Raw genomic sequence first — 27,662 nt, 5'->3', positions numbered from 1 at the left:
AGAAGGAAGGAAAGGAGGAAGGGAAGAAGGAAGGAAAGTAAGGAAGAAGGAAAGGAGGGAGGAAGGAAGGGAGGAAAGGAGGAAGAAGGAAGGAGGAAAGAAGAACGGAAGGAAGGAAGGAAGGAAGGAAGGAAGGAAGGAGGGAGGGAGAAAGGAAAAGAGGAAGGGAGGAAGGAAGGAAAGAAGGATAGAGGAAAGAAGTAAGGGAGGAAGGAAAGGAAGGAAGGAAGGAAGGAAGGCAGGAAGGAAGGAAGGAAGGAAGGAAGGGAGGAAAGAAGGAACAGTCAAAACAGACTGTTCCTGTTCCTAAGAGTGTCCTTCCACTTCTTTCTTCTTCCTTTTTCTTCCTCCTTGTTTTTCTGCTGTTTACACGTCAAACATGTTTTAGTATCAACGCTACACAGACGAGGTCACTTCTTCACATCGCTCTCCTTCTATATAAACAGCAGCCAACACACACACACAGTAATAATTCAGGCTGTCGGAGCACATTTTTTTTATCAATAATGTTATATAATATATTATATAAGATTTAATCTCACACTCTCTCATCCTCCCACTTTGTCAAACTCTGTCTTTGCAGGATTGTCGTTGCAAAAAAAGCTTCATTGAATGTAACAGCTTGGAAAAGGATCGTAGCTCAGATGATTTCTGTTAAAAACCTTTTTTTTTTTTTTTTTTTAAAGGTGATAATTAACGTACAGTTTTATCTTTAAGTTTTATCTCGGATTAAATGATCTAAAATGGAAGCGTTTTATCCCGAGAGATAATGATTCAGTTTTTTAGATTATTTAAAGACCGTGTAAAGTGAATTCAGACGTTTTCTTCTAAACACATTAAATAGGTCATAAATGTATTTCTAAAAAATGTGTAAAAAGCATTTCAACCATTTAGATTTGAATTGTGGAGATAAATTCACAAACTGTGTTTCAACATTTCTGTGTTCAGGATTTAATGGTCAGGTCTGAAAATCTCCGCCGGGTTACGTAACGCAGCGGTTAACCAATAGCCCGGTTACACACCAGAGCCTAACCCCCCCCCTGCTGCTGTAGAGGTATGAATACATTCAGCGCACACTACTACAGTCTACTGTTAGCCAGTTAGCTGAGTTAGCCGCCGAGCTAGCCGCCGAGTTAGCCACCGAGCTAGCAGCAGAAAGCTCTCAGACCTAGCATCCATGTTTCTGGTAGAGGTGGTGACTTTGATTGACAGGTGACACTTGATAGGGGGCGGGGCTTCAGCAGACTCGGCGGGCACTCCCACAGCGTTTGTGAGCAGAGATAGAGGCTGATTTTTACACAATTTTAAAGCCTAATTTCATATATTTGGAAATTTTTTTAATCATTCAAATTTGGCAGGGTGGTTAACAACACACTTTTCTGTGGTATGTCAAACTCAGAACACATATTTATTCTTACTTTACACAGACTTTAAAGATTTGTCGTTATTTCAGGACAAAAAGTCACAGGAAAACATTTTATTATGTTGAAAAAAACAACAACTAAATAGTAACAATCCAAACATATCGGGCTGAAATTAATAATTAAAAAAAAAGTTAATAAAATAGTTAAAAGCCGAGCTCTTCCTTTGAGCTCGGTCGGACGTTTTCCAGCCGAAAGTATCGTCAGCTGACATTTTCCAAGCTTCTGATTGGCTCCGAGATCGGGAGAGTCGACTAATTAAAAAAGCGTGAAGCCGCGAGGAAACAGCAGACTATATACAGGAAGTCATAGTGCTTCTGTTGGGGACTACTTTCAGTGGCGGATGAATCCACATTTTGCAGTAGGACGGTTGAGCTGATTTGTCTCTGCAAAAAAAACAAACTGACAGATATGCTTTTTTTTTCTTTCTTTTTTTTTTCTTAATGAACTGACCCTTTAAAAATGAAAAAAAAGAGGTGCGATTTTCACAGTGACGAGTTTTTGTTATAATGAAAAAAAAAAAAAAAAAAAAGAAATAGTCCAGCAGGTTTTAAGAAGTTTAACCCTTTAAAAAGAGAGGCAGCGGCTGATTTTAAAGTGTCTTTACTTTCCTGCTTCTAACAAAAAAAATAACATTAAAAAGCAACAAAAAAAACCCAACATAACATCCGTCTTCTTGTTGCCTCTTAACTGTTGCTATGGCTACCATGAAGACGATGCATAGTTAAAAAAAAAACTCTTCCCTGCGAGCGAGGGATGTGCTGACAAATAAAAATAAAAAAACACACAAAGCTGTAAACACTGAACAACCTCGTAACGAAGGCGGCAGAATCAAACTAGACTAGAAAATATAGATATCGCTCCTCATCTTCCTCTGGAGACTGAAGAAGATCTGGATCACTGCTGCTGGGTTTCTGCACTGACGGAGGTTTAAAAATAATAATAATAAAATTAAAATAAAGACTTCACAGGAGGTTTTTTTTTAACACTATGAGGAACGTTCACTGCTCTAAATGATCACTTGACCCTTTTTTAACCCTTTACATACTGTTCATTATTGACATTTGACAGCTTGTAGAATCACCACAAATGTCTTTAACCAGCGATTCATTATCTGATCGCTGAAGCTAAAAAAAAAGTCGAATGCTTGATTGTTTTAGCTTTTTTTTTAAATGAGCGATCTAATAGCACAACTTTTGGACTGTGGGAAATGTTAAACGGGCCTGTTTCACAGCTTTCTGACGTTTTAATAGACCAAGGGATGAAAATAATAATAAACACTAATCGCTTGTATTAATAAGCCTGTATAATCTGCACTTACAAAAAGTAAAATTCCCCTCTGGAGGGAACTTTCCTGAAAAGATGGAAATGTTTTCTTCACTTGTCCTCCAGAGGAAAAATGTTACTTCCTAGCTGCAATCTTCACAACTGTTAATTAGGGTTTTTTTTAACCCTCCTGTTGTCCTCGAGTCAAGGAAGGAAGGGAGGAAGAAGGATGGAAGGGAGGGAGGAAGAAGGAAGGGAGGAAGAAGGAAGGAAAGGAGGGAGGAAGGAAGGAAAGGAAAGGAGGGAGGAAGGAAGGAAGGAAGGAAGGAAGGAAAGGAAAGGAAAGAAGGAAGGGAGGAAGGAAAGGAAGGAAGGACGGACGAAAGAAGGAAGGTAATAGGGTTGAAGGAAAGAAGGAAGGAGGGAGGGAGGGAGAAAGGAAAAGAGGAAGGGAGGAAGGAAAGAAGGACAGAGGGTAGAAGGAAGGGAGGAAGGTAGGGGGGAGGAAAGAAAGAGAGAAGGAGGGAGGGAGAAAGGGGGATGGAGGAAGGAAAGACAGAAGGGAGGAAAGAGAGAGGAAGGAAAGAAAAGAGAGAAGGAGGGAGGGAGGAAGGATAGACGGAAGGAAGGGAGGAAAGAAGGAACAGTCAAAACAGACGGGGTCAATTTGACCCGGGAGGACGACACGAAGGTTAAAGTAGTTTTACGTCTATTTGATCGTCCACGTAGAAGCTCAACAGCTGTTTTTTTCTTTTTTCCCAGGTCGTTGTTGGTCAATGTCGTCACTTTTTCACATATGGAAAAAAAAAAACTTCCTCAGTAGAATTCCCGTTTTTTCGATGTGGAAAGTCGAGAGGAAAAGCAACAGAAGAGAAATGTTTCAAATTGAACATATACATATATATATTTAACCGAGCCTGTGAGAAGGTTCCTGAATCCAGCACGATTCATTCTTGAGTAAAAAACAAACAAACAACAACAACAAAACAAAAGGAAAAAGTGACGGAGGTTGTTTTTTTTTTTTAAAAGACGAGCACTTTCCAGCCGGAGTGGACGAAGGAGCAGCCGAAGAAGAGGCAGTCCACCGCCTGGTCCACCAGCCAGTCGAACACCACCTCCCTGCTCCCCGAGCCGATGGTCACCCTCAGCTTGAAGTTGCCTCCCTCGCTCAGGTTGTTGTTGCTGATGGGGAACAGGCTGACCACCTCCATGTCAAAGGTCACGGCCGAGCCCAAGGTGATGGCCGGCAGCTGGTTGGTCATCTCTTTACCGTTGACGAAAACGGCACCTGAGGAAGAAAGAAAAAAAGAAAGAAAGAACAAGAAGTAGGAGAAGAGAAGGAAAGAAAGAACAAGAAGTAGGAGAAGAGAAGAAAGAAAGAAAGAAAGAAAGAACAAGAAGTAGGAGAAGAGAAAGACAGACAGACAGAGAGAAAAAAAGAAAGAAAGAAAGAAAGAAAGAAAGAAAGAACAAGAAGTAGGAGAAGAGAAAGAAAGAAAGAACAAGAAGTAGGAGAAGAGAAAAGAAAGAAAGAAAAAAAGAAAGAAAGAAAGAAAACACAAGTAGGAGAAGAGAGAGACAGAAAGAAAGAAAGAAAGCAAGAAAGAACAAGAAGTAGGAGAAGAGAAAGACAGACAGACAGACAGAAAGAAAGAAAGAAAGAAAGAAAGAAAGAAAGAAAGAAAGAAGACATTGTATTACTCAGTGTGCATTAGTTAACACCATAAGTACATTTTTACTTTATTTCTTGTTTTGTTTTACACTGTAAAGCACTTTGAATTGTTTGAAAGGTGCTTTATTTATATAAAGAATATTTGACCTATTAATGGCTGTGATGCTAATTTCACCATGTTAAATCCCATTGATTTAAGCTAACAACATTAGCAATAAGAACCCTTGTAATCTGTTTACGTTCACTCACAGAGCAGAGAGAAGCAGAGGGAGGAGAAATCATCTTCCAGGACATTTTACTTGTGTTTTCAATGACTGGAAAAGTGGTCAATAATTTTCCAGGTTTTCCAGGACTCGTGGGAACCAGGCGGGGAGTTCTGGTCCTCTGAAATGAGGCCAACGCTGAAGTAACTTAAAACTGCATTCTATCAAAAGGCCACCAGGGGGCGACCGTTTTGGTGTCAAAAGGACTTCCGTCTCTATACAAGTCAATGGAGAATTCACCAACTTCTCACTTGATTTCTAACCTCAGTAAACGTTTTCAACATGTGTTTATGGTCTCAATCGCTAGTTTAAAGCCTTCTTCAATGCAGTATGATGTTCATTTGGGACATTTTGGCCTCCCTGATTTTATATTTGACGATAAAGCAGGGTATACATTAGGGCGTGGCTACGTCGTGATTGACAGGTTGATTGGTTCACAGGTTCAGGAGGGCGCCTCATGCTCCTCCTGATGCCCATATAAGTAGAATCCGTGTTTTTATTTTTCCCAGCATGCACCTGAAATGTTCAAGATGGCGCTGCTCAGATCTGAAACTATTGGCCTCCGAGCAGCAGGCCACAAACCAATGGGTGACGTCACGGATGTTACGTCCATTTCTTATATACAGTCTATGGTGGGAACCCTGTTTATTTATTCTCACTCTCATTAAAAAATACATATGGTGTGACTTTAGTGAGGCTCTGTAAGATGTTTTCTCAAGTCTGTGGAATAGGAGACGCAGCTCGACAACATTTAATATAAAATGGTATTTTGACGCGGATGAAATGAAGGATTTGCATCACATAATTCAATTTGTGGTCAAGGATGCCGACAGGAAGAAATCTGAGCTGTTAGTTCATGGTTGAGTTCGTCCGATCAGCCTCTGTGTATGTGTGTGTGTGTGTGTGTGTGTGTATCAGCGTACCGTTGGTGGAAATACAGACAGCCTGATCTCTCTGAAATGACTCCAGTCCGCTCCCGTTGTCCACACAGACACCCAGAGCGTCCCTCCGATCCATCTGGCCTGCCGCAGAGATCCTACACACACACACACACACACACACACGAAACACAAAAACAGCAGTTAGATTAATGTTAATTTCCACAAGTCAACAGGTTATATACTCATTAACATAGTTGCTCCAGCTGTAGATGTATAGATGTACTGTGTGTGTGTTGTGTGTGTGTGTGTGTGTGTGTGTGTGTGTGTATGTGTTGCTCACCTGAAGGTCAGTGTCTGTCCGCAGAAGTAGGTGGGTGCGTTGGAGTAGAGGACGGGGCAGCGTGATTGGGAGGACTCGTTACGCAGAGCGATGTTCTTCCTGCTGCTCAGGATGTAACCGTCAGTGCCTGGACACCACTCTGTATGAAGACACACACACACACACACAGAGACAGAGACAGAGAGAGAGAGAGAGAGAGAGAGAGAGAGAGAGAGAGAGAGAGAGAGAGAGAGAGAGAGAGAGAGGAGATGTTACTTGGACTGTTTGTATCCCTCTGTGAATCATTATGAATGTTGACACTGGAGCTGTTGGATTCTGGGTGTGTCTGCTGATGGATTCGCACATCTGTCCGAGAGACAGAAGCATGACAGATATTTAACACACAAGCATTAACTCCTGACTTCTGGACGTCCTGGTGGCCTCGCTCAAGGTTTAAGACGGCGTGCGACCATTCCCTTCATCATGTCCTATATCTTAGCTCTTTACTCATTAATTTTTTTTTATAAAAAGGTGAAAATGCTGCTTTTTCTGGACAGCGGAGCATCCAGATGTGGTGCAAAATGCTGTTATATATATATACAATAATGGTTGCATCATAAGCCACCGCTGTGTGTTACCCTTCAGTTTAAAGTTTATAAAACATAAATCTATATTTGTCTGTGTTTATTTTACCTCCAGTGGAATCCAACAACGCAGATACTTTTGATTCAAGTTTTTGAGATATCCACCTCAGAGAGGTTTTCTGCGTTCATGCCAGTAAAATCTGTAAGCCTGTACATTTTTTCTTCTTCTTGAAAAACAAACACATTTTGACAGTCTAAACGTGCCCGAAAACTGACGAAAATTTACACACATGCCAGACCCGGTGAAAATGTTGATATTTAATGGTTCACAGGAATGAGCGTTGCAAAATTGTTCAGCAGCGTCCCCTAGGAACATTTAAAAAAATTGAGCCCCTCACTCGAGATTGACATAGACTAACGCAATTCGGTAAACATATATATCATATAAAGACTCACAAAAAAGTCTCTTGGACTCATACCCTAACTCCAACAGGAAGTCAGCCATTTTGATTAGAAATTCAGATTTTGGCGACATTTTTGCGATTTCCACGCCTCGTACTTTAACAAAGTCCTCTTAGAGATTTATCCCGGCTGACGTCAAAGTTACTCAGTTTCATCTTAAGACCTTGAAGACAAAAAGTTATCAAAATCTTTTGCCTCTGTTATCCGACCCACTTCAAATTTGCTCTGTGTCATCTTAAGACCTTGGAAATTAAAAGTTATGACAATCTTTTGCTTCCAATAAACCTGATGGTGATGATGAATTTCGCTGTTTCGGGGTGGAGCGGGGCAACAAGGGTCCGTTCATCACTGCTTGCAGCCTTAATCAAATTTATTTTTTGACACATTATCTATTTAGCCCTTGTGAATGTCGTTCTGACCACCGACTGGTCAACCAACCACGAAACAAAGGGCTCATGCACATCCCTACACTATACTAACAGCATACTAACATTTCAAGCCCACCAGCATCAGTTTGACCCCATTAAAAAGCTCTGAGGTGAGTCTTCACCCACCGTGCGGTGCCAGCGTGGTGTATCCTGTCTGCGGGATGCTCCAGGGGCTCCACTCGGTGCGACCCTCCCCGCGGGCGCACACCCTAAACAAATAATCAGTGTGAGGGTCCATGTGGAGAACCAGGAACTCGCAATCCCGACCGATGTAGGCATCCTCGTACTGGCTCCCCCCGGTGCCCGAACGGCGGAACTGCAGCCGATAATCTGCGGCGGCAAAGTCCTCGTCCACCTGATGCACACGTATAATAACTCTTCAGTATATTTAAAATGTATTTGACGTATGTGTGTGTGAGTATTCTCTCTTTGTTTGAGCCCCCTTCCCTTTGCTCACCTTACACCAGCGGACCAGGATGCCGCCCGGTCGCTCCTGCAGCTCCTCTATTTGGACGGGCGGGTGCGAGGAGACGCATCCATGGCGGGACACTCGCTCCCTCAGCAGCCCCAGCAGGGAGTCGTCCAGCTGGGCTGAGACACACGGCACGTCCACCAACGCTGGTACCTCTGGTAGACTGAAAAAACGCACAGATACATGTTAGAAAAGACTTGGATAGAGAGAATAACTGCACACTGTGAATATAAAAACACCAGGATGTAACAGAATCGCTGTAGAAGATGGTTACAGGTGCAGTTAGTGTCGGTCCTACCTGTCCAGTTGGATGTGCATGGCTTTCTTCGTGAAACTGCCCAGTTTGTCCTCCTTTTCTCCAAGACCACAACGCAGAGCTGCCTCCCCTGGAGAGACAAACACAGAGGTTATATTCAACACTTATATGAGAAGGTTTGCAGACAAAAAACAAGCTTTAATTTGGAAGATTTTGGAGAAAATTGAAGAAAAATTGAGTATTTGCCAGGGTGACACCTACAAATGTCTGACCAAACTGTCAAATAGCTAAAGATATGTAGTATTCACTTCCTTCCTGGAAATAAAAGAGACATTTTACAGATGTGCAGCAGATGTGAGTGTTGTATTTCGGAGACCCACCCTCCCTCAGCAGCTCGTCGGCCTGGCCCACCCCATGCTCGATGAGGCTCTGGCAGTCGTCCAGCGGTTTGACGCTGTCGGCCTCGATGGTGTCCACCTCGGCCAGCAGGGCGGTCAGTCGCTCCGTCAGCAACCGGCCTGCCGCTGCCTGCAGCTCTGTGAAGTGCCTCCGTAGAGCCTCGCGGGCCTGACCCGAACTCCCCCGGACCTGAAGGACAAAGACAGACGAGGAGGAGGAAGATGAGAAGAAGGTGAAGGAATGACGACAACTGGAATGTCCTTTGGTTTTGTTAAAAGATGCGGAAACGGCACAAAGCTTACTTAATAATAATAATAATAGTTTAATATCATCCTGCTTCATGTTTACAGTTTCAAACACAGTGTAGAGATGGACAGCTGGACACTGCAGTAAAATATGTCTTAATCCTTTATCTATAAAAATGATTATCAAAGATGTTCTCGAACTATCAGAAGGTCTGTGGAAAGAAAATGTTTGGCAAATACCGGACATACTGGACAGAAACTTTTATGTAAACTTGTTGGTTTCCCGTCTACAAACAGTCAAAGATGTGTGTGTGGAGCTATTATTTTATTTAGTGCATAATTGTGTGTATTTAAAAAACTTGTGAAGTAAAGTCTGTGATGTAGGTCGGTCCCCAATAAACCATTTAGAGCTTTAAAGAAACAAACAAGTAAAAGAAGTTTAAAATCTATTCTAAAAAGATACTGGGGGCTAATGATGTGCAGCTACAACTGGAGTAATATGCTCACTTTTCTGTGTTTTTAATTAAAAATCTTGTGAGTAATGATTCTTCAAGTGACTGCTTTGGTAGTCCAGTAGTCCAATCTGTTAGAAATGAATGCATGAATAAGTTTGTAGATAGGGAACATCTGTATTTTGGCAATATTTCTCAAGCTCAAGCTGTTTTTAGTCACCTTCATTAAATGAGACTTAAAATTCAACTCTGAGTCAAGAACAATGCAAGGTGTTTGGTGAGAGAGTAAAAGTCTTTGCAATGAAAACAGGAACTGATAAATACCATTTCCACAAGGGTTTAATGGCGCCATTTTCCCCACCAAAAAATGTAAACAAGTAGGCTGAAAAAGATCAAGGACTGTGGAGTAGCTCCTCAACTGGGAGCGTGATTATCCCTCAAATGAAAGGAAGATAAGGAACTATAATAATGGTCATGTGTTGACAACTAGTGAAAACTCAGACCGCCATCATTACTACGCTGCACAGAGTGGCTCAGACTTTCGTCACTGGTCAGGAAGCTCTCCGGCATGTAGTCGTGTTTCAGTTCCTCTTTGCAAATAACACTTTTATACACAAATACGCACGCACACACACGCTTATACACATGTATGTATGAGCATAAAAAAAGATTTCACAATGACTACACAGAGAGCGCGATAAAGAGATAGCAGGAAACAGAAGGCTGATTGACAACTGAGCTGCAGCTGATAAGGCCGGGACAGTTTGACTATGAGAATGGAAAACACACTGGGCTTTTGCCAGAATACACACTCAACTTTCTGTGTGTGTGTGTTTGTGTGAGAGAGTGTGTGTGTGTGTGTGTGTGTGTGTGTGTGTGTGTGTGAGGTAACACACAGGACATTTTCCACTGGAGCCATCGCATCATTTCCTGACTGACTATCAGCACAGAGCAGACAAGCAATGATCAATATTTTGAAGCTGGTTAAAAATATATATGTAATAATAATAATAATAGTCAAACTAAAAATATCATTAAACTATTTGTCTCGTGTTGGGAGGAGTTAATCTGACATTTGACAGGACAGAAATAGTTTCTTCCTCCCCACTTCCAAATGTTTGTACTCCTCCTCTTGATGCAGCAGTGATAGTATTGTCTGAGATTTTTAAACATATTCTGGTGTCTCCTGCTCTTATATTAGTCATTGTGGCTGTGTGTGTGTGTGTGTGTGTGTGTGTGTGTGTGTGTGTGTGTGTGTGTCTGTTTCCTGGATTTCTGTCCTCTGCCGCTGAGACGTCTCCTCTGTGGGAAAAAAAAGGAGGTGATGGAAAACAAACGCCACCGCGAACCCGATCCAAGATAATGTAACGACAGAGCAGCAGCTGGGACGGGGCGGAGGGCGTCTCACACACACACACACACACACACACACACAACTTCAAGCATGTGTCACAGATTTTTATCAACATTTTTATACTTGTCTGAACGCACAGCTTCCAAACACAAACTGTGAACTATGAATTAAGAATGAAGCTTTTATGTGTATGTGTGTGTGTGTGTGTGTGTGTGTGTGTGTGTGTGTGTGTGTGTGTGTGTGTGTGTGTGTGTGTGTGTGTGTGTGTGTGTGTGTGTGGCCGTCCTAAAACAATTAAAAACACATCAGTGAGTCATGCCGCTGCTCTGGGTGACCATTCCTTCACTATCAAGACAATAGTTAGTGTAGTTTGCTTAGAGACGGCTCCAAAAGACGAATAACAGCGATCATATTTTCAGTTTCGGAGAGTACGTAGTTCGCCACCGAGCATAAAAACTCAAAAGCGTATTTCTGTTGTGGAAAATTCAGATGTTTAACTCGGGTTAGGCGGATTACACACATGCAATAAACCAAACAAACAACGAGACGAGACTGAGCTACACAAACAAGCAAAACAGACCAGAAGTTTCGATCTCTTCGCATTTTGCTGTTGATTCAGAGATCATGAAGAGCTGCAGTCGGAATAAAAAGTGTTAATTGTGCTTGTCCTTTAAAAAAAATGTTGATTTAACATCTCCGAGTTACTGCCGTCACAGCCTCCGTGTGGACCGAAAACTAAAGAGATGAGGTGACGTTGTGATCGATTTCACAGAACCTTTAAACAACAAATACAAAAATCTGAATTTAGATGAAAGGATTTAGGTTGCGTTGTAATCTAAAGCTCATACGTCTGAATCATCTGATGATGACTCGGCAGTAAATGTGGCTGAAAGAGAGATGGAGAAGATGATGAATACTTTCCCCCTCTCTTTTACTTTCTTTCTGCTTTTCACATTAAAGCTCATCTCAGAAACCAGGACTTATACTAGTTCAGGTTTCTACCAAAAAAAAAAGCAATCAGTGGTTTTAAGCAGCGGCTCCTAAAAAATGTGGTCCGGGGGTCTTCTGTCGTATAGTTTATTATAATTATACACCACGCTTGCTCGTATCCACCACACGCTCGGCAGCATGCAGAGTTATCCACATTAAAAATTCCTCTCAGATAAATCAGAATAAAACATTTTTCTCTGACTTTTAGCCCACGACTCTGTGAGCTGCAGCGCGTCTGGTTTCTATCAGCAACCGAGCTGAAAACACTACTTAAATCCATCAGAACTTATTATTAACTTATTATTTCATTATTATTATTGTTATTCTTGTTATTGTTCAGAGCTGAGGAAACTTTTGCATGACAGACAAATAATCTAAAAGCTAAATATATATATATAAAAAGTCTACTTATAGCTGAGTCAGCATTCCTGGATACACAGCCACTAATGGATGGTCATGGTTGTGTAAATGTGAGAATATGCAGATGTTTATATGCTTTTTTTCAAAGTACAGCTGAGTCTGATGGGAGTTCATTTGGTTTTACATTTAAAGCGACTTATCAATAATGTACTTTTAATTGATCTTATTCTTTGACCGTCTTTATCTCTGTGCTCTGAGCTCCTCGTTGCTTTATTTTATCTGCTTTGTTTGATTTTATTTCTTCTCTAAAGCACTTTGGAGCTTTGTTAAAAAAAAAAGTGTTACGTTATTATTATTATTATCCTGTCATGAATTGATGTGTTACATAAGTGGAATAACTTTTAAATAAACAAAACAAAATCAATCGATCAATATTTATTTATATAGCTCCAAATCACAACAAAAGTCACATAAAAAAAAACGTAATAAAATGATTGATAGCTGAAAAATCACCACTCGTCTCTCTTTCTCCATCTCTCCTCTAAGGCTCGCTGGCCGTCCGTAGCAACAGGAAATAGCGGCATTGTTTACTGTGAGCAGCTGGACGGGTAAATGTAGACAGCGGGAGGAAGGAAGAGATAGCGCAGAGAGAGAGAGAGAGAACGAGAGAGAGAGACGAGAGAGAGAGAGAGAGAATACTCCTGGGGTTTTGTTGGGTCGGGGTCTAACACACTTCTGCTCAAGTTTGTTTGAGCAAGTCTGAGTCTGTCACATCTCAAGAGGAGAAACAGGAGACATTTTTACCTTCATAAAAGAAGGAGGTGAAGAAGAAAAGTCCTCCCGAAACCCTCCGAAACCATCTGAAACCTCCTGAAACCCTCCGAAACCTTCCGAAACCCTCTGAAACCATCTGAAACCTTCCGAAACCCTCTGAAACCATCTGAAACCTTCCGAAACCCTCTGAAACCATCTGAAACTGTTGGAAACTACTGTTGGAGCTGAGCACATGACTTTTTCTTTGTCTTCTGAGTGAGGCCTACATTGAAATCAAAAGCCTGACTTGAGTATTCCTCCCCAACCTTTCTTGGAAGCTTCGACCCGCGGGCCGAGAAGAAGACGTCAACCGCGTTGCCCTGAACGACACCCTTTGGCTTGTGTTTAATGTGTCTGTAGAGGAATGAAGTCGCCCTGTCGAGTTGAGAGACCAGATAAAGCAACTATAGACTCCGCTGTGGCTCGCCAATATCTGTGGACAGACCAGCCGCTTCATTTCCTTTACGATCACTTCTCTATCTTTGTGGGCAATTTAGCTGCCTGTGGGTTAACGCCACCTTAAAGTCTGTGTAAAGTCAATTCATTGATTTACTTCTAAACATATTATACATGTTGGAAAATGGTTACAGAAAACATGTGAAAAGGCTGATAACTATGCAGTACTGAATTGTGGAGATAGAGCCTTAAACTGTCTCTCACCGTCTCATTTTTCCTGATTTTCTGAGCCTGCAAAAAAGGGGTATCCCGTGACGCAGTGGCGTCCCCTTGGTCCCTCCACTACTATATAAGACCAAGTATCCGCTCTCCTCAGTGGTTAACCTGCCTAGTGGCCAGTTATTGTTACTACATCTATCACTACTACTACTACTACAGTGTACAGTTAGCCAGTTAGCTGAGTTAGACGCCGAGTTAGCAGCTGAGCTAGCGGCAGAAAGCTCTCAGACGGAGCGTCTATGTTTCTGGTAGAGGTGGTGACTTTGATTGACAGGTGACACTCGGTAGGGGGCGGGGCTTCAGCGAACTCGGCGGGCACTCCCACAGCGTTTGGGAGCAGAGACAGAGGCTGATTTTTACACAACTTTGAAGCCTAATTTCATATATTTGGTGATTTTTTTAATCATTCAAATTTGGCAGGGTGGTTAACAACACACTTTTCTGTGGTATGTCAAACTCAGAACACATATTTATTCTTACTTTACACAGACTTTAAGCGAGAGGAACAACAGCTTTGTTAGCCAGCATCAGGTAACACGCATCCACAGCCTCCACGCTGTGCGCACGTTTATCTGTGTTTATCAAAGCTCGCCACTTTCTCTCTCTCTTGATCGCCATCTTTTTTCTCTCTCTCTCTTCTCTTCTTGTACTAACCACGCACAGACACGTACACATATTCACATCCCCAGACAACACAGACTAAGCTAAGCTACATGCTAAGTAGCCTCAACCTGAACAACGTGTGTGCTGCTGAGCTGGTGTGACCCTCTAAAACCTTCTGCGACACACACCAACAGTATCACTCATGGGGCAGTAACAGGCATAATCTGCTCTAAGGTGTACAGAGACCAGCCTCCTTCAATCAGGGTACACACACAATCCTTCACTTTGTTCCTCCTCAATCAAGAAGAAGAAGGGTCAGTACCTGTTTGCGAGCCTGGTTGAGTCCATGCAGACGCTGCTGGAGTTCACTGCGATAGTTCTGGGCCGCCTCGATGCTTTCTTTCGCCTCCTGTAGCAACACGTCGACCTCCGCAGACATCCTCCCTCCTCCTGATGACACAAGACAACAACATCAGAGGACGGCCGCAGGAATCACTTTCATATATATATTAACCTCATTTTAACTAGTGAGATTATTACATACGATACTTTTGGTTCCAGCTTCTCAGTTGTGAAGGTTTCTTCGTCTTACAGGTGTTAATAAACTAAATATAAACAATACAAAAACGTGCAATATCAGGACGTCATCTTGGCCTTTAGAGGAGCAACTTTCTGACATTTTACAGCCCAAATTTAATCCAGGAAATAATCAGCAGGTTAAATGATTGCAACTCAAGCTTCCATGTGTTTAGTCAGTGCTGATTCAATAAGTTTAGGTACTCAGGAGAGCTGAAACCAATAGTCGATGAAGTGATTAGTTGACCTAAAGACTATTTGAATATTCGATTAATTGTGTCAGTAATATTTCAAGCGAAAACACCAAAAATTCTCACAATCCAGCCTTAAAAATTTGCTGATTTTCTGCTTTTGTTCTGTTTTATATCATCATTAACTGAATATGTTTGACTTCTGGATCGTTGGTCAGATAAAATAAAAAGGTATCTGAAGATGTTATCTCTCTGCAAGAACGAATCAAATCACAGTCATGACGTGATATTTTACGATAAACTAAAATCTTTGAGAATCAGATTTAAGAATTATTTAAATGAAGACGATCAACGAGACTTCTCTACAATAAGAATAAAACCCTGTGAGAGAATAATGGAGCATCCTGCACTGCTAAAGCTACACTGCACTTTAACAGAGAGGATGTGTGGCAACCTTAAAACCACTTCCTGCTACCACCAGCCTGCAACTACCAGCCTGCTACTACCAGAGACTGTATATAAGAAATGGACGTAACATCCGTGACGTCACCCATTGGTTTGTGGACTGCTGCTCGGAAGCCAATAGTTTGGGATCTGAGCAGCGCCATCTTGAAAATTTCCGGTGCATGCTGGGAAAAATAAAAACACGGATTCCACATATGGCCGTCAGGAGGGGCATGAGGCGCCCTCCTGAACCTGTGAACCAATCAACCTGTCAATCACGACGTAGCCACGCCCTAATGCATACCCAGCTTTATCGTCACATATAAAATCAGGGAGGCCAAAATGTCCCAAATGAACATCATACTGCATTGAAGAAGGCTTTAAACTAGCGATTGAGACCATAAATAATAATAATATAATAATAACTTCGATTTATATAGCGCCTTTCAAGATACCCAAGGTCGCTTTACAAGAGTGGGAATAGGGGGGTAAGGGCAGGGTGGGGGTTTAGGGAGGGTAGGCAAGAGAGAAGAGGTGTGTTTTGAGGTACTTTTGGAACTGTGACAGAGAAGTAGCGGAACGGATAGGAGGGGGCAGGGTGTTCCAAAGGGTAGGGGCAATTGCACAGAAAGCCCTGTCACCAAAGGTCTTGAGTCTGGTGCGGGGAGTGCAGAGTAAGTCCTTGCTGGTGGAGCGCAGGGACCGTGACTGGGTGTACGGGTGGAGGAGGTCGGTGATGTACTTGGGTGCCAGTGAGTGAAGTGATTTGTAGGTGAGGAGGAGGATTTTGTAGCTGATGCGTTGTTTGATTGGCAGCCAGTGGAGTTTCTTGAGGATGGGGGTGATGTGCTGCCAGGGCTTGGTGTGGGTTAACACCCTGGCAGCTGAGTTCTGGACATACTGCAATCTGTCTAGGGCTTTGTTGGGGAGCCCAGACAGGACACCATTGCAGTAGTCCAGACGGGAGGTGACAAATGCATGAATGAGGGTTTCGGTGACTGAGTCGGTGAGTGACGGCCGGAGTCTTGAAATGTTACGGAGGTGAAAGAAGGCAGATTTGGAGATGCTCTGGATGTGGAAACTGAATGAGAGTGTGGGGTCCAGGATCACGCCCAGGTTCCGCACTTTGGGAGATGGGGAGGTGGGACAGCCGTCGATGACCAGGGTGAGGTCTCCAACCTTCCTGAGCAGTGGTGCTGGGGCCACCACCATGAGCTCTGTCTTGTTGGTGTTGAGTTTCAGAAGGTTGTTGGTCATCCAGGTTTTAATATCGTGCAGACAGTTGTTGAGTTGTGTTGGTGGGAGTTGTGAGGAGGGCTTGGTGCTGACGTACAGTTGGGTGTCGTCTGCGTAACAGTGGAAACTGAGTCCATGGTTGCGGATGATCTGACCGAGGGGGAGCAAGTAGATGGTAAAGAGGAGGGGGCCAAGGACAGATCCCTGGGGGACACCATGGTTAACTGTTGCAGTGGTGGAGTAGGAGCCTTGCAGAGTGATGTATTGTTTACGGTTGGAGAGGTAAGACTGGAACCAGGAGAGAGCAGTGTCGGTGAGGCCAATGAGCTCAGAGAGACGGGAGAGCAGGATGGGGTGGGAGATGGTATCGAAGGCAGCAGAGAGGTCAAGGAGGATGAGGATGGAAACAAGGCCGTTGTCTGCAGCAATCAGGAGGTCGTTTGTTATTTTGATGAGGGCGGTTTCGGTGCTATGATGGGGTCTGAAGCCCGATTGGAGAGGTTCAAAGAGCTCATGGTGGGACATGTGATGTTGTAGCTGGGCAGCCACTGCTCTTTCCAAGATCTTGCTCAGGAACGGAAGGTTGGAGATCGGACGGTAGTTGTTGGGGTCATCTGGGTCCAGGCCTGTCTTTTTGAGTGTTGGGGTCACGGCTGCCAACTTAAAGCTGGAGGGTACCACACCAGAGCCAAGTGAGGCGTTGATGATGTCAACCACCGGGGGGCAGATGGTGGGGAGACAGGCCTTCAGCAGGGTCGTGGGTAGTGGATCCAGACTGCAGGATGAAGTCCTGGCTTTGGTCAAGAGGTCGAGGACTTGATCAGCATCCAGCAGGGAGAAGGTGGAGAGGCGGCGCTGTGGTGGGCAGGCAGAAGGATGGTACATGTCCTGCCGAGATACTGTGGCCGGCGGGGAGGGTGTAGATGCCTGGAGCTGCTGGTGGATGGTGGCCACTTTCTGGTGGAAAAAGTCCAGGAACCTGGAGCAGAGGTCAGCGGCGTCGGAGGGTTGTGAAGCGTCGGGAGGGTCAAGAAGGCGGTTGATGGTGGAGAAAAGCATTTTCGGATGCTTTTGTTGGCTGTTAATAAGTGTGGAGTAATGGACTGTTTTTGCCTGGGTGAGAGCCTCTTTGTAGCACTGGATGTGGTCTCTGTAGGCTTCGAGGTGGACAGTGAGGCCGGATCTTTTGTGAAGCCTCTCAAGCCGGCGCCCCGTGGACTTAAGCCTCCGCAGCTCTGGGGTAAACCAGGGAGCGGGGCGGGTGTAGGAGACAAGTTTGGTGGTGAGTGGAGCAACAGAGTCCAAGCTGAGGGCGAGGGCGCTATTATAGTGTTCCACCAAGCCGTCAGCAGTGCGGTTAGAGGGGTGGATAGCGAGGTTGGCAGCTAGGGTGTTAGCCAGCGTAGGTATACACACACGCTTTGTGTTCCTGTATGTGATAGACCTTTTTGTAGGCTGCTTAGGGAGGGACACTGGGACAGAGAACAGGATGGCTTGGTGGTCGGAGACAGCTGGATCCGTGCAGTAGAGATGGGAGGGGCTTAAGCCAACACAGCACACCAGGTCCAGGGTGTGCCCCTTGGCATGTGTAGGGCCCTGTACATGTTGTTTAATGTCAAAGCAGTCCAACAGTGAGAGGAAATCCACAGCGACGGAACAGCTGCTGGAGTCTACATGGATGTTAAAGTCACCCAGTATGAGAGTAGCTGGGGACATGGGGCAGACTGAGGCCAGCAGGTCCGAGAACTCCTGTAAAAAGCAGGAGGAGGCCTTCGGGGGGCGGTAGACAAGAACCACCTGGAGCTGTGTGGCACCAGACAGCATGAAGTGGAGGCACTCAAATGATGATGTTGTGACTGGGATTTCTTTTAGCGGGATGTCAGTGCGGTGTATAACAGCCAGGCCGCCACCACGGCCGCAGCTGCGAGGCTTTTGGATGTAGGAATATCCAGAGGGAGTGGCTTGATTGAGTGTGATAAATTCATGGGGATTCTGCCATGTTTCAGTCAGGCAGAGAAAGTCCAAAGTTTTGTCCAGAATTATTTCATGGAGGAGTAAGGCCTTGTTGTTGAGTGAGCGAACATTCAGCAGCATAAAAGAGGCAAGTGGAGGCACTGTGATAGCAGACACAGTATTGGCAGCCACACTAACCAGGGGGCTCAGAAGGACAGGTGGTGGGCGTGGCCCAGGTCGATGACGTCGCCGAAGTGAGTTTGCCCTGATGACCGGCACAGCCATAATTGTGGCCAGGTAAACAAACTTATGCCTGGTAGCCCGATGCACGTAGGGTGGACGGCGGAGGAGCCGGAGAGATTTTATCACCTCAAGGCAGTCCGGGAGCGCGTGCGGGATGATGTTCCTGAGTTCCGTTGCGGAGTATTTGAAACGAGACATGATGAGATGTTCGGTTGTTAGCAGCCTAGCTTGGCGTGCTACTAGCTCCAGGCGAGTTGACAAGCCGATGAACGAGCCGCAGCTGTAGCCCTCCGACGAGATGTTTGTAGCCTACTTTGTCCGGGCGGTACAGCAGCCAGCCAAGATGAAACCAGGCCATCCACGTTGAAACATCCACGGTAGGAGAATACCAATATAACGTTAGTAGTTTAAACAGCCAGGAGAGATGGAAAGATGGAAAGGTCGGATGTGAGAAGCGGCGACAAACACGCCAGCGTCCTCTCAGCAACCAAGGCGGGATTTTGAAACACATTTTGAAAACGTTTACTGAGGTTAGAAATCAAATGAGAAGTTGGTGAATTCTCCATTGACTTGTATAGAGACGGAAGTCCTTTTGACACCAAAACGGTCGCCCCCTGGTGGCCTTTTGATAGAATGCAGTTTTAAGTTACTTCCACGTTGGCCTCATTTCAGAGGACCAGAACTCCCCGCCTGGTTACTACCAGCCTGTTACTAGCAGCCTTTTAGCCTCAGTATCCAGCAGAGGCAATCTGTCAGTGTAGTCCACCTGTAACACAACATAAACCCTCCCTTTATAAATAAAAACAACACATAAAATAGGGGAACTTATCATATTATAAACGCTGATCTCAGAATACACTGTAGAGTCAGATTAAGAAACTACTTCCTGTGACCTTAGCGTCTTTTTTTTTTTTTAAATCAACGATCACTAAAATAACGCTGCTGCTGAGTGTTAATGCTAAAGCCTTTCAGTGTGTGTGTGTGTGTGTGTGTGTGTGTGTGTGTGTGTGTGTGTGTGTGTGTGTGTGTGTGTAACATCAACACACAGAGTTCATCTGGGTTTTTTTGGGGAGGGGTAAAACAACAGCTTTAATGTCAGTGTTAACGTCACTGCAGTCAGGGACATTAAAGTTCAGGAGAGTACTTTCAGTAGTACTAGTAGTATTTGCAGTACTCTCAATAGTTGTAGTATTTGCAGTATTGACAGTAATAGTAGTATTTGCAATATTCTTACTAGCAGTGATATGTGCAGTATTGTCAGTAGTAGTATTATTTGCAGTATTGTCAGTAGTAGTAGTATTTGCAATATTCTCAGTAGTAGCAGTAGTGATATTTGCAGTATTCTCAGTAGTAGTAGTATTTGCCGTATATTCTACTTATACTATACTTTTTGCAGCTTTACAGGATGCACAGAAGCATTTTATACCAATATAATAAAAATTAACCCCATAAATAAAACCAAAGTACTTCTCACAGGTTTTTAGAGCTGATCTGACACTTATTTTCTAAATTAATCATGTTGTCTACAAAATGTCACATCACCATAATGTCCCAGAATCAAGAATTACATATTTAAATTCCCTAATTCATCCCAGTACTCCAAACACTGAAATATATTCAGTTTACTATCAGGTAAGACAAATGAAAGCATCAAATCTTTCTCAATTATTTCAGTTTACATGCTTTACTGGCTTTAACTGGACATGAAACCCTAAATCTCCTGCATCACTTCACCTTTAAAAAGAAGATATACAGTAAAAACGCTCCTTAAATGATATGAACTTTGATATAAATAAAAACGAAGTGCACAAACAGCCTGGAAATCCCTGTTCACCGTGCAGACAGAATGAAACCGAAGATGAGTCGAGTTTCCTTTGACACTACCCTAAAAACGTCTTCCTGTCGCAGGCTTGTGAAAGAATTATTTTTGGTGCAAAGAGTTTAAAAAAAAAGAAGAATTAGAGCCTGATGTGAGAGTGAGGAGATAACACTGCTGCAAATCTGGAGTCAATTCATCGTTTATTAATCATTATTTTATTTCCCATCTTAAAATGGCAATCAAGTAAATCTTTCTCCCATTAATTTGATTTACACATTTTTAACATCATGCTAATTTAACTTAATTTAAGTAATCTTGACTTTATAAAAGGCATACAAAAGAACAAAGAAAGAAATCAAGGTAACATGCACCTGGAAGGGTCTTTAAATGTTACGCAATACCTACTATAGCTGGGCGATATGGCCAACATCAAATATCATAATATTTTTGGACCAGATACCTCAATATTTTTGGTGCTTTAACATATTTACACAATGACAGTTTTGATAAATAATCATCAGTAATGTGGATATAATGAATAAGTGGGTAAAGGCCAAAAATAGAAGGGCTACAGCAGTCTGTTAACCCTTTACAGACTGTTCAGAGTCAACATTTGACCCATTTTTTTTTACATTTGAGAGCTATAAAAACACCATATACACATTTCTTTTAGCTGGACTTTTCCTAATGTGACCCATAGTGTACAAAAATGGAAATAAAATGCATCTTTTTTAAAATGTTTGTGCAGCTGATACACAATTTCGTATATATGCAAATGTGCAAATTTGACATGTGCTTATATAAATTTGACTTGTATTCTTCATATTCTGTAAAATGTTCTCCTGGATCATAAAATAGTGACTGTGAATGTCTTTTTTCCACAAGATTAAATCAAACTTTTATTACTGACTGACGGGGGAATTTATGAATGTGAATTGATGTAGAGACCAAGTATGAGTCAGAATATGAACAGTATGTGACGGTTAAACGTTAACCACAACTCCATTATACAGTAGTCGAATGTGCTTGCTCGTATACTCTGTGACATACGGTAATACAGTGGAGATATGGGAGGATATGTTACGTTGGAGAATCTGTGCCGCCTCCATCAACTGTATAATCTCTAAGTTAGAGGGGAAAGTTTTAAAGGTTTATTTTACAGTCAACTCATCTCTGACTGCGTCTGATTTCTGATTAAATACAACAACAAAAAACAGTCCTCCAGACTATTGAAATGACAAGTTTGTAAATCAATCTTTTTGCTCGGGGGAAGTCTTCGTCAGCGCTGACAGAAGTGACACAACCTGGCCTCCTGCTGCGGTCAGGCCACGCTTCCTTCACTGCGTCTTAAAGAGGAAGTCGCCAAAACGGGCTGTATCATCTCCGCCACGTACAGTACTATATACGCACAATATATTATACTGTGGTGCACGTAACATGAGTTAATCCAGTAAGGAATTATCTATAACATAACATAGTATTTGCAGTATTCTCAGTAGTAGTAGTAGTAGTAGTAGTATTTGCAGTATTCTCGGTAGTAGTAGTAGTAGTAGTATTTGCAGTATTCTCAGTAGTAGTATTTGCAGTATTCTCAGTAGTAGTATTTGCAGTATTGTCGCAGTATTCTCAGTAGTAGTAGTATTTGCAGTACTCTCAGTAGTAGTAGTAGTAGTATTCTCAGTAGTAGTAGTATTTGCAGTACTGTCAGTAGTAGTAGTATTTGCAGTACTCTCAGTAGTAGTAGTATTTGCAGTATTGTCAGTAATAGTAGTATTTGCAGTATTGTCAGTAGTAGTAGTATTTGCAGTACTCTCAGTAGTAGTAGTATTTGCAGTACTGTCAGTAGTAGTGGTATTTGCAGTATTGTCAGTACTAGCAGTATTTGCAGTATTATCAGTAGTAGTAGTAGTTGCAGTATTAACAGTACTCTCAGTAGTAGTAGTATTTGCAGTATTGTCAGTAGTGATATTTGCAGTATTGTCAGTAGTAGTAATATTTGCAGTACTCTCAGTAGTATTAGTATTTGCAGTATTGACAGTAGTAGTAGTATTTACAGTATTGTCAGTAGTAGTAATATTTGCAGTACTCTCAGTAGTAGTAGTAGTATTTGCAGTATATTCTACTTATACTATACTTTTTGCAGCTTTACAGGATGCACAGAAGCATTTTATACCAATATAAAAAATGTTCACTCGATAAATAAAACCAAAGTACTTCTCACAGGTTTTTAGAGCTGATCTGACACTTACTTTCCCAATTAATCATGTTGTCTACAAAATGTCACATCACCATAATGTCCCAGAATCAACAATTGCATATTTAAATACCCTAATTTATCCCAGTGCTCCAAAAACAGCTCTCACTCACTCTCTCTCTCTTATAACCTTTTCTTTCCGTTTATAAAGTAATCACAGCTATTAACAGCTCACAGATCATAAGATGTGATTTCACGCTGTCATCACTACTTTAGTCAATTACCGCAAAAAACGGTGTATAAATTGCACTTGTGTATAAGTCACAGTCTATTCTGGGGGAGGGGGTGTCATGCTGGGGGAAAAAACTCTTTTAAAACACACATATCACATCTGAAACAGTGTGTTGAGTTAATGGTTAACGGTTAAAGGTCCGGTAATGATTTCTTTAACTGAACTGGACCGGTGTATTAACTCAGATCAGGTTGAGTTTCAATTAAACCTTTTAAAAGAAAACTGTAGGAGCCAAAATATGTTTTGTTTATGTTTATATTTGCTTGGGCTGCACGTATTGCGTCCATAGACTGTATATAAAATGGACGTAACATCCGTGACGTCACCCATTGGTTTGTGGACTGCTGCTTGGAAGCGAATAGTTTCGGATCTGAGCAGCTCCATCTTGAAAATTTCCGGTGCATGCTGGGAAAAATAAAAACACGGATTCTACTTATATGGGCATCAGGAGGGGCATGAGGCGCCCTCCTGAACCTGTGAACCAATCAACCTGTCAATCACGACGTAGCCACGCCCTAATGCATACCCTGCTTTATCGTCACATATAAAATCAGGGAGGCCAAAATGTCCCAAATAAACATCATACTGCATTGAAGAAGGCTTTAAACTAGCGATTGAGACCATAAACACATTTTGAAAACCCTATTTTCATTAGCTGCAGACACCGCTGTTTATAGGACGTTATAGTTCATAAGTGTAGACACTCACATCGTTATGTTTATAGTTATAGTTATTGTTCTTAGTGTGGACGGCCCTTTACATACTTATGATCATATCCAGATCCAACCTCTCTCTGTCTTTTACTGCTGAATAGGACAAATTAAAAACAATTGCATTAAAGGTGCGTCTTATACACCGTTTTTTACGGTAATTGAACGGTCAATTAACAGAAAATCAATCGGCAACTATTTTGATAAGCAGTCTTTTTCAGCCTTTCAACTCTGAGGATTTGAAGCTTTTATGTGTCCTAAATAATAGTAAAAATAAATATATTTGGGTTTTGTACAGTTGATCCAACAAAACAAGACATTTGAAGATATCACCGTCTACATTAGGGGTGCAAACACTTAGTCGACGTTGGCGCAGACGAATTTAATTGTCGGTAACGTCATCATGCGTGTTGTTTTTTCGTGCTTTGCGGAGCGGTGAACTCCAGCAGTAACAAACAAGAGCAGCTGACCAACACAAACTGCAGCATTAAAACCACTTAAACCAACTCTAAGGTGAAGAAAATAACTGTCATTTTGTACATTTTTAAGTCAAATTTATCATTCTGGTGCACTCCGAGAGCACAATTAAGAGGTTATATCTACAAAATAATGTTGTGCTCTAAACAATGTTGTGCTTTAGTAACTTAACGACTGGTTCTATAGGTATGAATGATGATGACACAGCCACAAAGCATGGGAAAGAAAGTCTACCAGTTCATAAATGTTCCAAACAAACCATCAAAAAAAGACTAAAGTCCATATTTCAGCTCTGATACAAAGAAAGCAGAAGTGATTATCTAAGTTTAACTAGTTCATTACTTAGGAAACATATAAATAGATTTTAGATTTTGACATTTTTTCCGTACTGTAAATATCTTTTTTCTACATTGTTTCCAACAACTACAAATTAGTGGCACAGCAATATGGGCAGCAGCATCTTTAAAAAAAACAATATAAAAAAAAAAAGAAAAAGATTGGTTTTCTATCATTTATTAACACGTCACTTCAGTTAATCTTGTTACAGTGGGCGCCGTTGTTCTAGGTCAACCTCAGGTCTTTGTTTTAATGCAGCCTGAAGACTTAATTTTCACTGTTGTTACATTTTAAATATTGTTAAAGCATTGTTGCAAAGTAGGAGGTTGCAGAAAAATGTTTATTTTTAATTTCAATGCTGCTGAAGACAGTTATTGGTCTGTGGTGATCTGAAACTTTTTAGTTGAGTAACTGCACTGTAAAGTCCATTTTTTATTATTATGCTGTTTCGTTTAAGGATGCTTAATTTTCACCGTTGCTACACTTTAAATTTCAAACAAGTGTGAAATCATCGTCATATCGTATATCGAGATATTTGGCTTCAATATCGAGATACGATCATTTGTCCGTATCGTGCAGCCCTCGTTGAAGCCCTATCAATTAATTAATCAAAGTATGAATCACTTCACCGAGAAACCGCATATATTTATCATATATTTGGTCATTTAAAAAGATCAGATCCCACATAAAACATTCAACCAAAATAATGATCTACTGTTCCAGCCACAACAATACACCAAACAACTTAACTCCACTAATGACCTACAGTGTATGCATTTATACACTTATGTAAATGCAAATTATGCAGAGACACAAAATTATGCAGGTATGCGCTCGCTCCCTTCTCTCGCCCACGCTACAAGCATCAGTCCTCCCCTCCTCTCCTCTCTCTTTCTCTCACTCCTTATTTTTTTTTCTTTCTCCCAACAAAAAAAAAAGCAGCTTTTATAGTCCATCTATTAGCAGCTACACACATCACACATCTTGTTTTCCTTGAGGCTTCGGTTGTGTCTCCCTATTTAATCCCGTAGTTTGTAATCTATCCAAAAATCTACTGAGGGACTAAAGTGAATGCCGGGAGCTTAGCCAAGCAAACATCAAGCTGCTACTTCTTAAGATGAAGAATCTCATACCTGTTTATATAACTCAGGTGCGGTTACGAGCTAGCAAACAGTAAACCTCCCAGTCTTTCCCCCCTTTTGAATTTGTTTTATGCTTTTGATGTAAAACACGCAGCCGGAGGGACTTAAAACCAGCAGCCAGGGTATTTAGGTCAACCTGCATGGGAAGATGACCCACTGTCCTGCTGGGACACGTCAGTGAGCCTGTGCACAGTGTCAGAAATGTGTCTCCGAAAAACAATGCAGTCGCACCGCCCGGCCCTGCCGAGGATCGACCGGTCGAAGGAATGTTTTAAGAAAATTTGACAGAAGATGGCGAGGAAAGACATTAATCTGATAGGATGCAGCTCGGGCTACAGAGGAGGCAAATATTCAAGGATTCAAGGAACAAAACACCATAGCCAGGTCCTGGTGATCATAGTAAAAAACTATATATATAACTTATATAAGGGTCAAATTATGCAATGCAATGATACAACCCAGTGTCAATAGGTGTAACCAGTATTTTTTTCATAAAAATATGATTATATGCAGGAAAATGAATGTAAATTAAAGAGTGGAATACATATAATCCACTTTTGCAATGCAACACTACGTTATTTAACACCATTAACATAATTTCAACGCTCAATATAGACACATGCTTTAAACTTTAAATGTTTCTTTTCATTTGATGTTTAAAAGAGAGGTAATTATTTGTATATAAGTACATTAAAATATTTAATATCGGTCATTCTTTTGTGGTTACACCATTTGACATTTTCAGGAGCATTCAGTCTTACTTTTGGTAAATATAATTTCAAATGACATAAAACCAACAAAAATACAAAATGTACATTGTTCATGGTCAAATGTGACCCATTTTTTCAAATGACAGCTGTAAAAACACCAGATACACAATTATTTTAGTTGGCCTTTCCTAAGTTGACCCATAGTATACAAACATTGTATTGGGGAAGCAACAATTACACAAATTGCACTTTGTTTTGATGCACCTGAGTACTTGCTGCTGATGTTAATGTAAATATCTGCAGGGAGCATGCACAGCTAACACATGCTCTGACTAACAGGGAAGTTATGAAAGGCACTCAGGCATAAACCCATGTTATTATTATTATTAGAGCAGAAGACTGACAAGACAACATCAGACATGTCTACACTCGCTCTGCACAACTTCCGTATTTTGTGCTTAATTAAAAACCTCCGCCCACATCCCCCCTAAATAAGGATTTCTCTGCAACTATAGAATGTTTTTTTTTTAATGCATATTTTACTTAATTCACGCTGCATATTTCCTCATATTTTCCAGTTTGCATGTCACGAGGTGGCTTGTTAGTAGCTGCAGTCCAGATTATCTAACATCATCTAGTCTTGAAGAGAGGGAGGAGAGACTTGTGCCAAACTCCGTTGCAAAATGTTGTATTTTTTAAGTTTAAGTGCTGTCAGCAAACCCTAAAACATCATAACACATTGAAGTAAGAGTTTATATGAATGACTGAGGTGTTATGGTTAATTCGGCGTTGAAATTATTCACCTATCAACAGATTTGTGCATCAAAAAGCAACTTTAAGAAGATGAAGACAAAAGGCGAAGTAGCAAAAAACTAATGATTTATCTGATCTGTTATTTAATTAATTTATATTTTACTTAATTCACGCTGCATATTTCCTCATATCTTCCACTTTGCATCTTTTATTAGTAGCTCCAGTCTACATTATCTGACATCTACTCTTGAGGAGGGGGAGGACTTGTGCCAGACTCCGTTGCAAAATGTTGTATTTTTTAAGTTTAGATACTCTCAGCAAACCCTAAAACATCATAACACATTAAAGTAAGACTTTAACTGAATGAGTGAGGTGTTGTGGTTGATTCGGCGTTGAAATGATTCACCTGGCAACTGCTTTATGTATAAAATATTAACTTTAAAAAATGGAAACAACAGGCGAAATAGAGCTAAGTTAGCTTGTGGCCAAAAGACAATGAAACTCATGCAAACAACATCTGATTAGATAACCTACCCCACTCCACAAAAAACAAAGGCTAAGCTGTGAAATTACAACGTCTCATTTCATAGTTTTAAAGACACCTACCTGTTTTAGTGCTTTCTAGTGGCCATTTCTTCCCCCTGAAAACTTGTGAATCAGCTCGAAGCCGC

The 27,662-nt window shown here is 41.7% G+C and overlaps 2 protein-coding genes across 2 annotated transcripts in view; both read right to left on the bottom strand.

Annotated features, from left to right (window-relative positions):
* The window catches only part of LOC133999599 (C-reactive protein-like), a 92,664-nt gene that overhangs the window by 58,094 nt on the left and 6,908 nt on the right, over window positions 1-27,662 (bottom strand). The gene's annotated exons all lie outside the window — the stretch shown is intronic.
* crlf3 (cytokine receptor-like factor 3) lies at window positions 326-27,662 on the bottom strand. Its single transcript, XM_062438839.1, has 9 exons — window positions 27,598-27,662; window positions 14,238-14,365; window positions 8,405-8,612; window positions 8,067-8,154; window positions 7,754-7,931; window positions 7,423-7,651; window positions 5,844-5,982; window positions 5,546-5,658; window positions 326-3,975 (listed from the first exon to the last, which is right to left on the bottom strand). The coding sequence occupies exons 2-9, from the start codon at window positions 14,352-14,354 to the stop codon at window positions 3,710-3,712; spliced, it is 1,338 nt and encodes a 445-aa protein (XP_062294823.1). The 5' UTR covers window positions 14,355-14,365; window positions 27,598-27,662; the 3' UTR covers window positions 326-3,709.

The sequence above is a fragment of the Scomber scombrus genome, chromosome 18, assembly GCF_963691925.1.
Source record: "Scomber scombrus chromosome 18, fScoSco1.1, whole genome shotgun sequence".
NCBI classification, from domain to species: Eukaryota; Metazoa; Chordata; class Actinopteri; order Scombriformes; family Scombridae; genus Scomber; species Scomber scombrus.
The sequence above is the reverse complement of the archived record's forward strand: the minus strand, read 5'-3'. Positions and strand labels throughout refer to the sequence as shown.

What these genes read in the sequence shown, in the direction of transcription:
- crlf3 (XM_062438839.1), bottom strand. Translation starts at nt 14,354, where the DNA reads ATGTCTGCGGAGGTCGACGTGTTGCTACAGGAGGCGAAAGAAAGCATC. An exon ending in CGACGAGCTGCTGAGGGAGG is followed by an intron (nt 8,155 to 8,404) that starts GTGGGTCTCCGA and finishes TTGTCTCTCCAG; the next exon opens with GGGAGGCAGCTCTGCGTTGT. An exon ending in TGTCTGTATTTCCACCAACG is followed by an intron (nt 3,976 to 5,545) that starts GTACGCTGATAC and finishes TTTCTTCCTCAG; the next exon opens with GTGCCGTTTTCGTCAACGGT.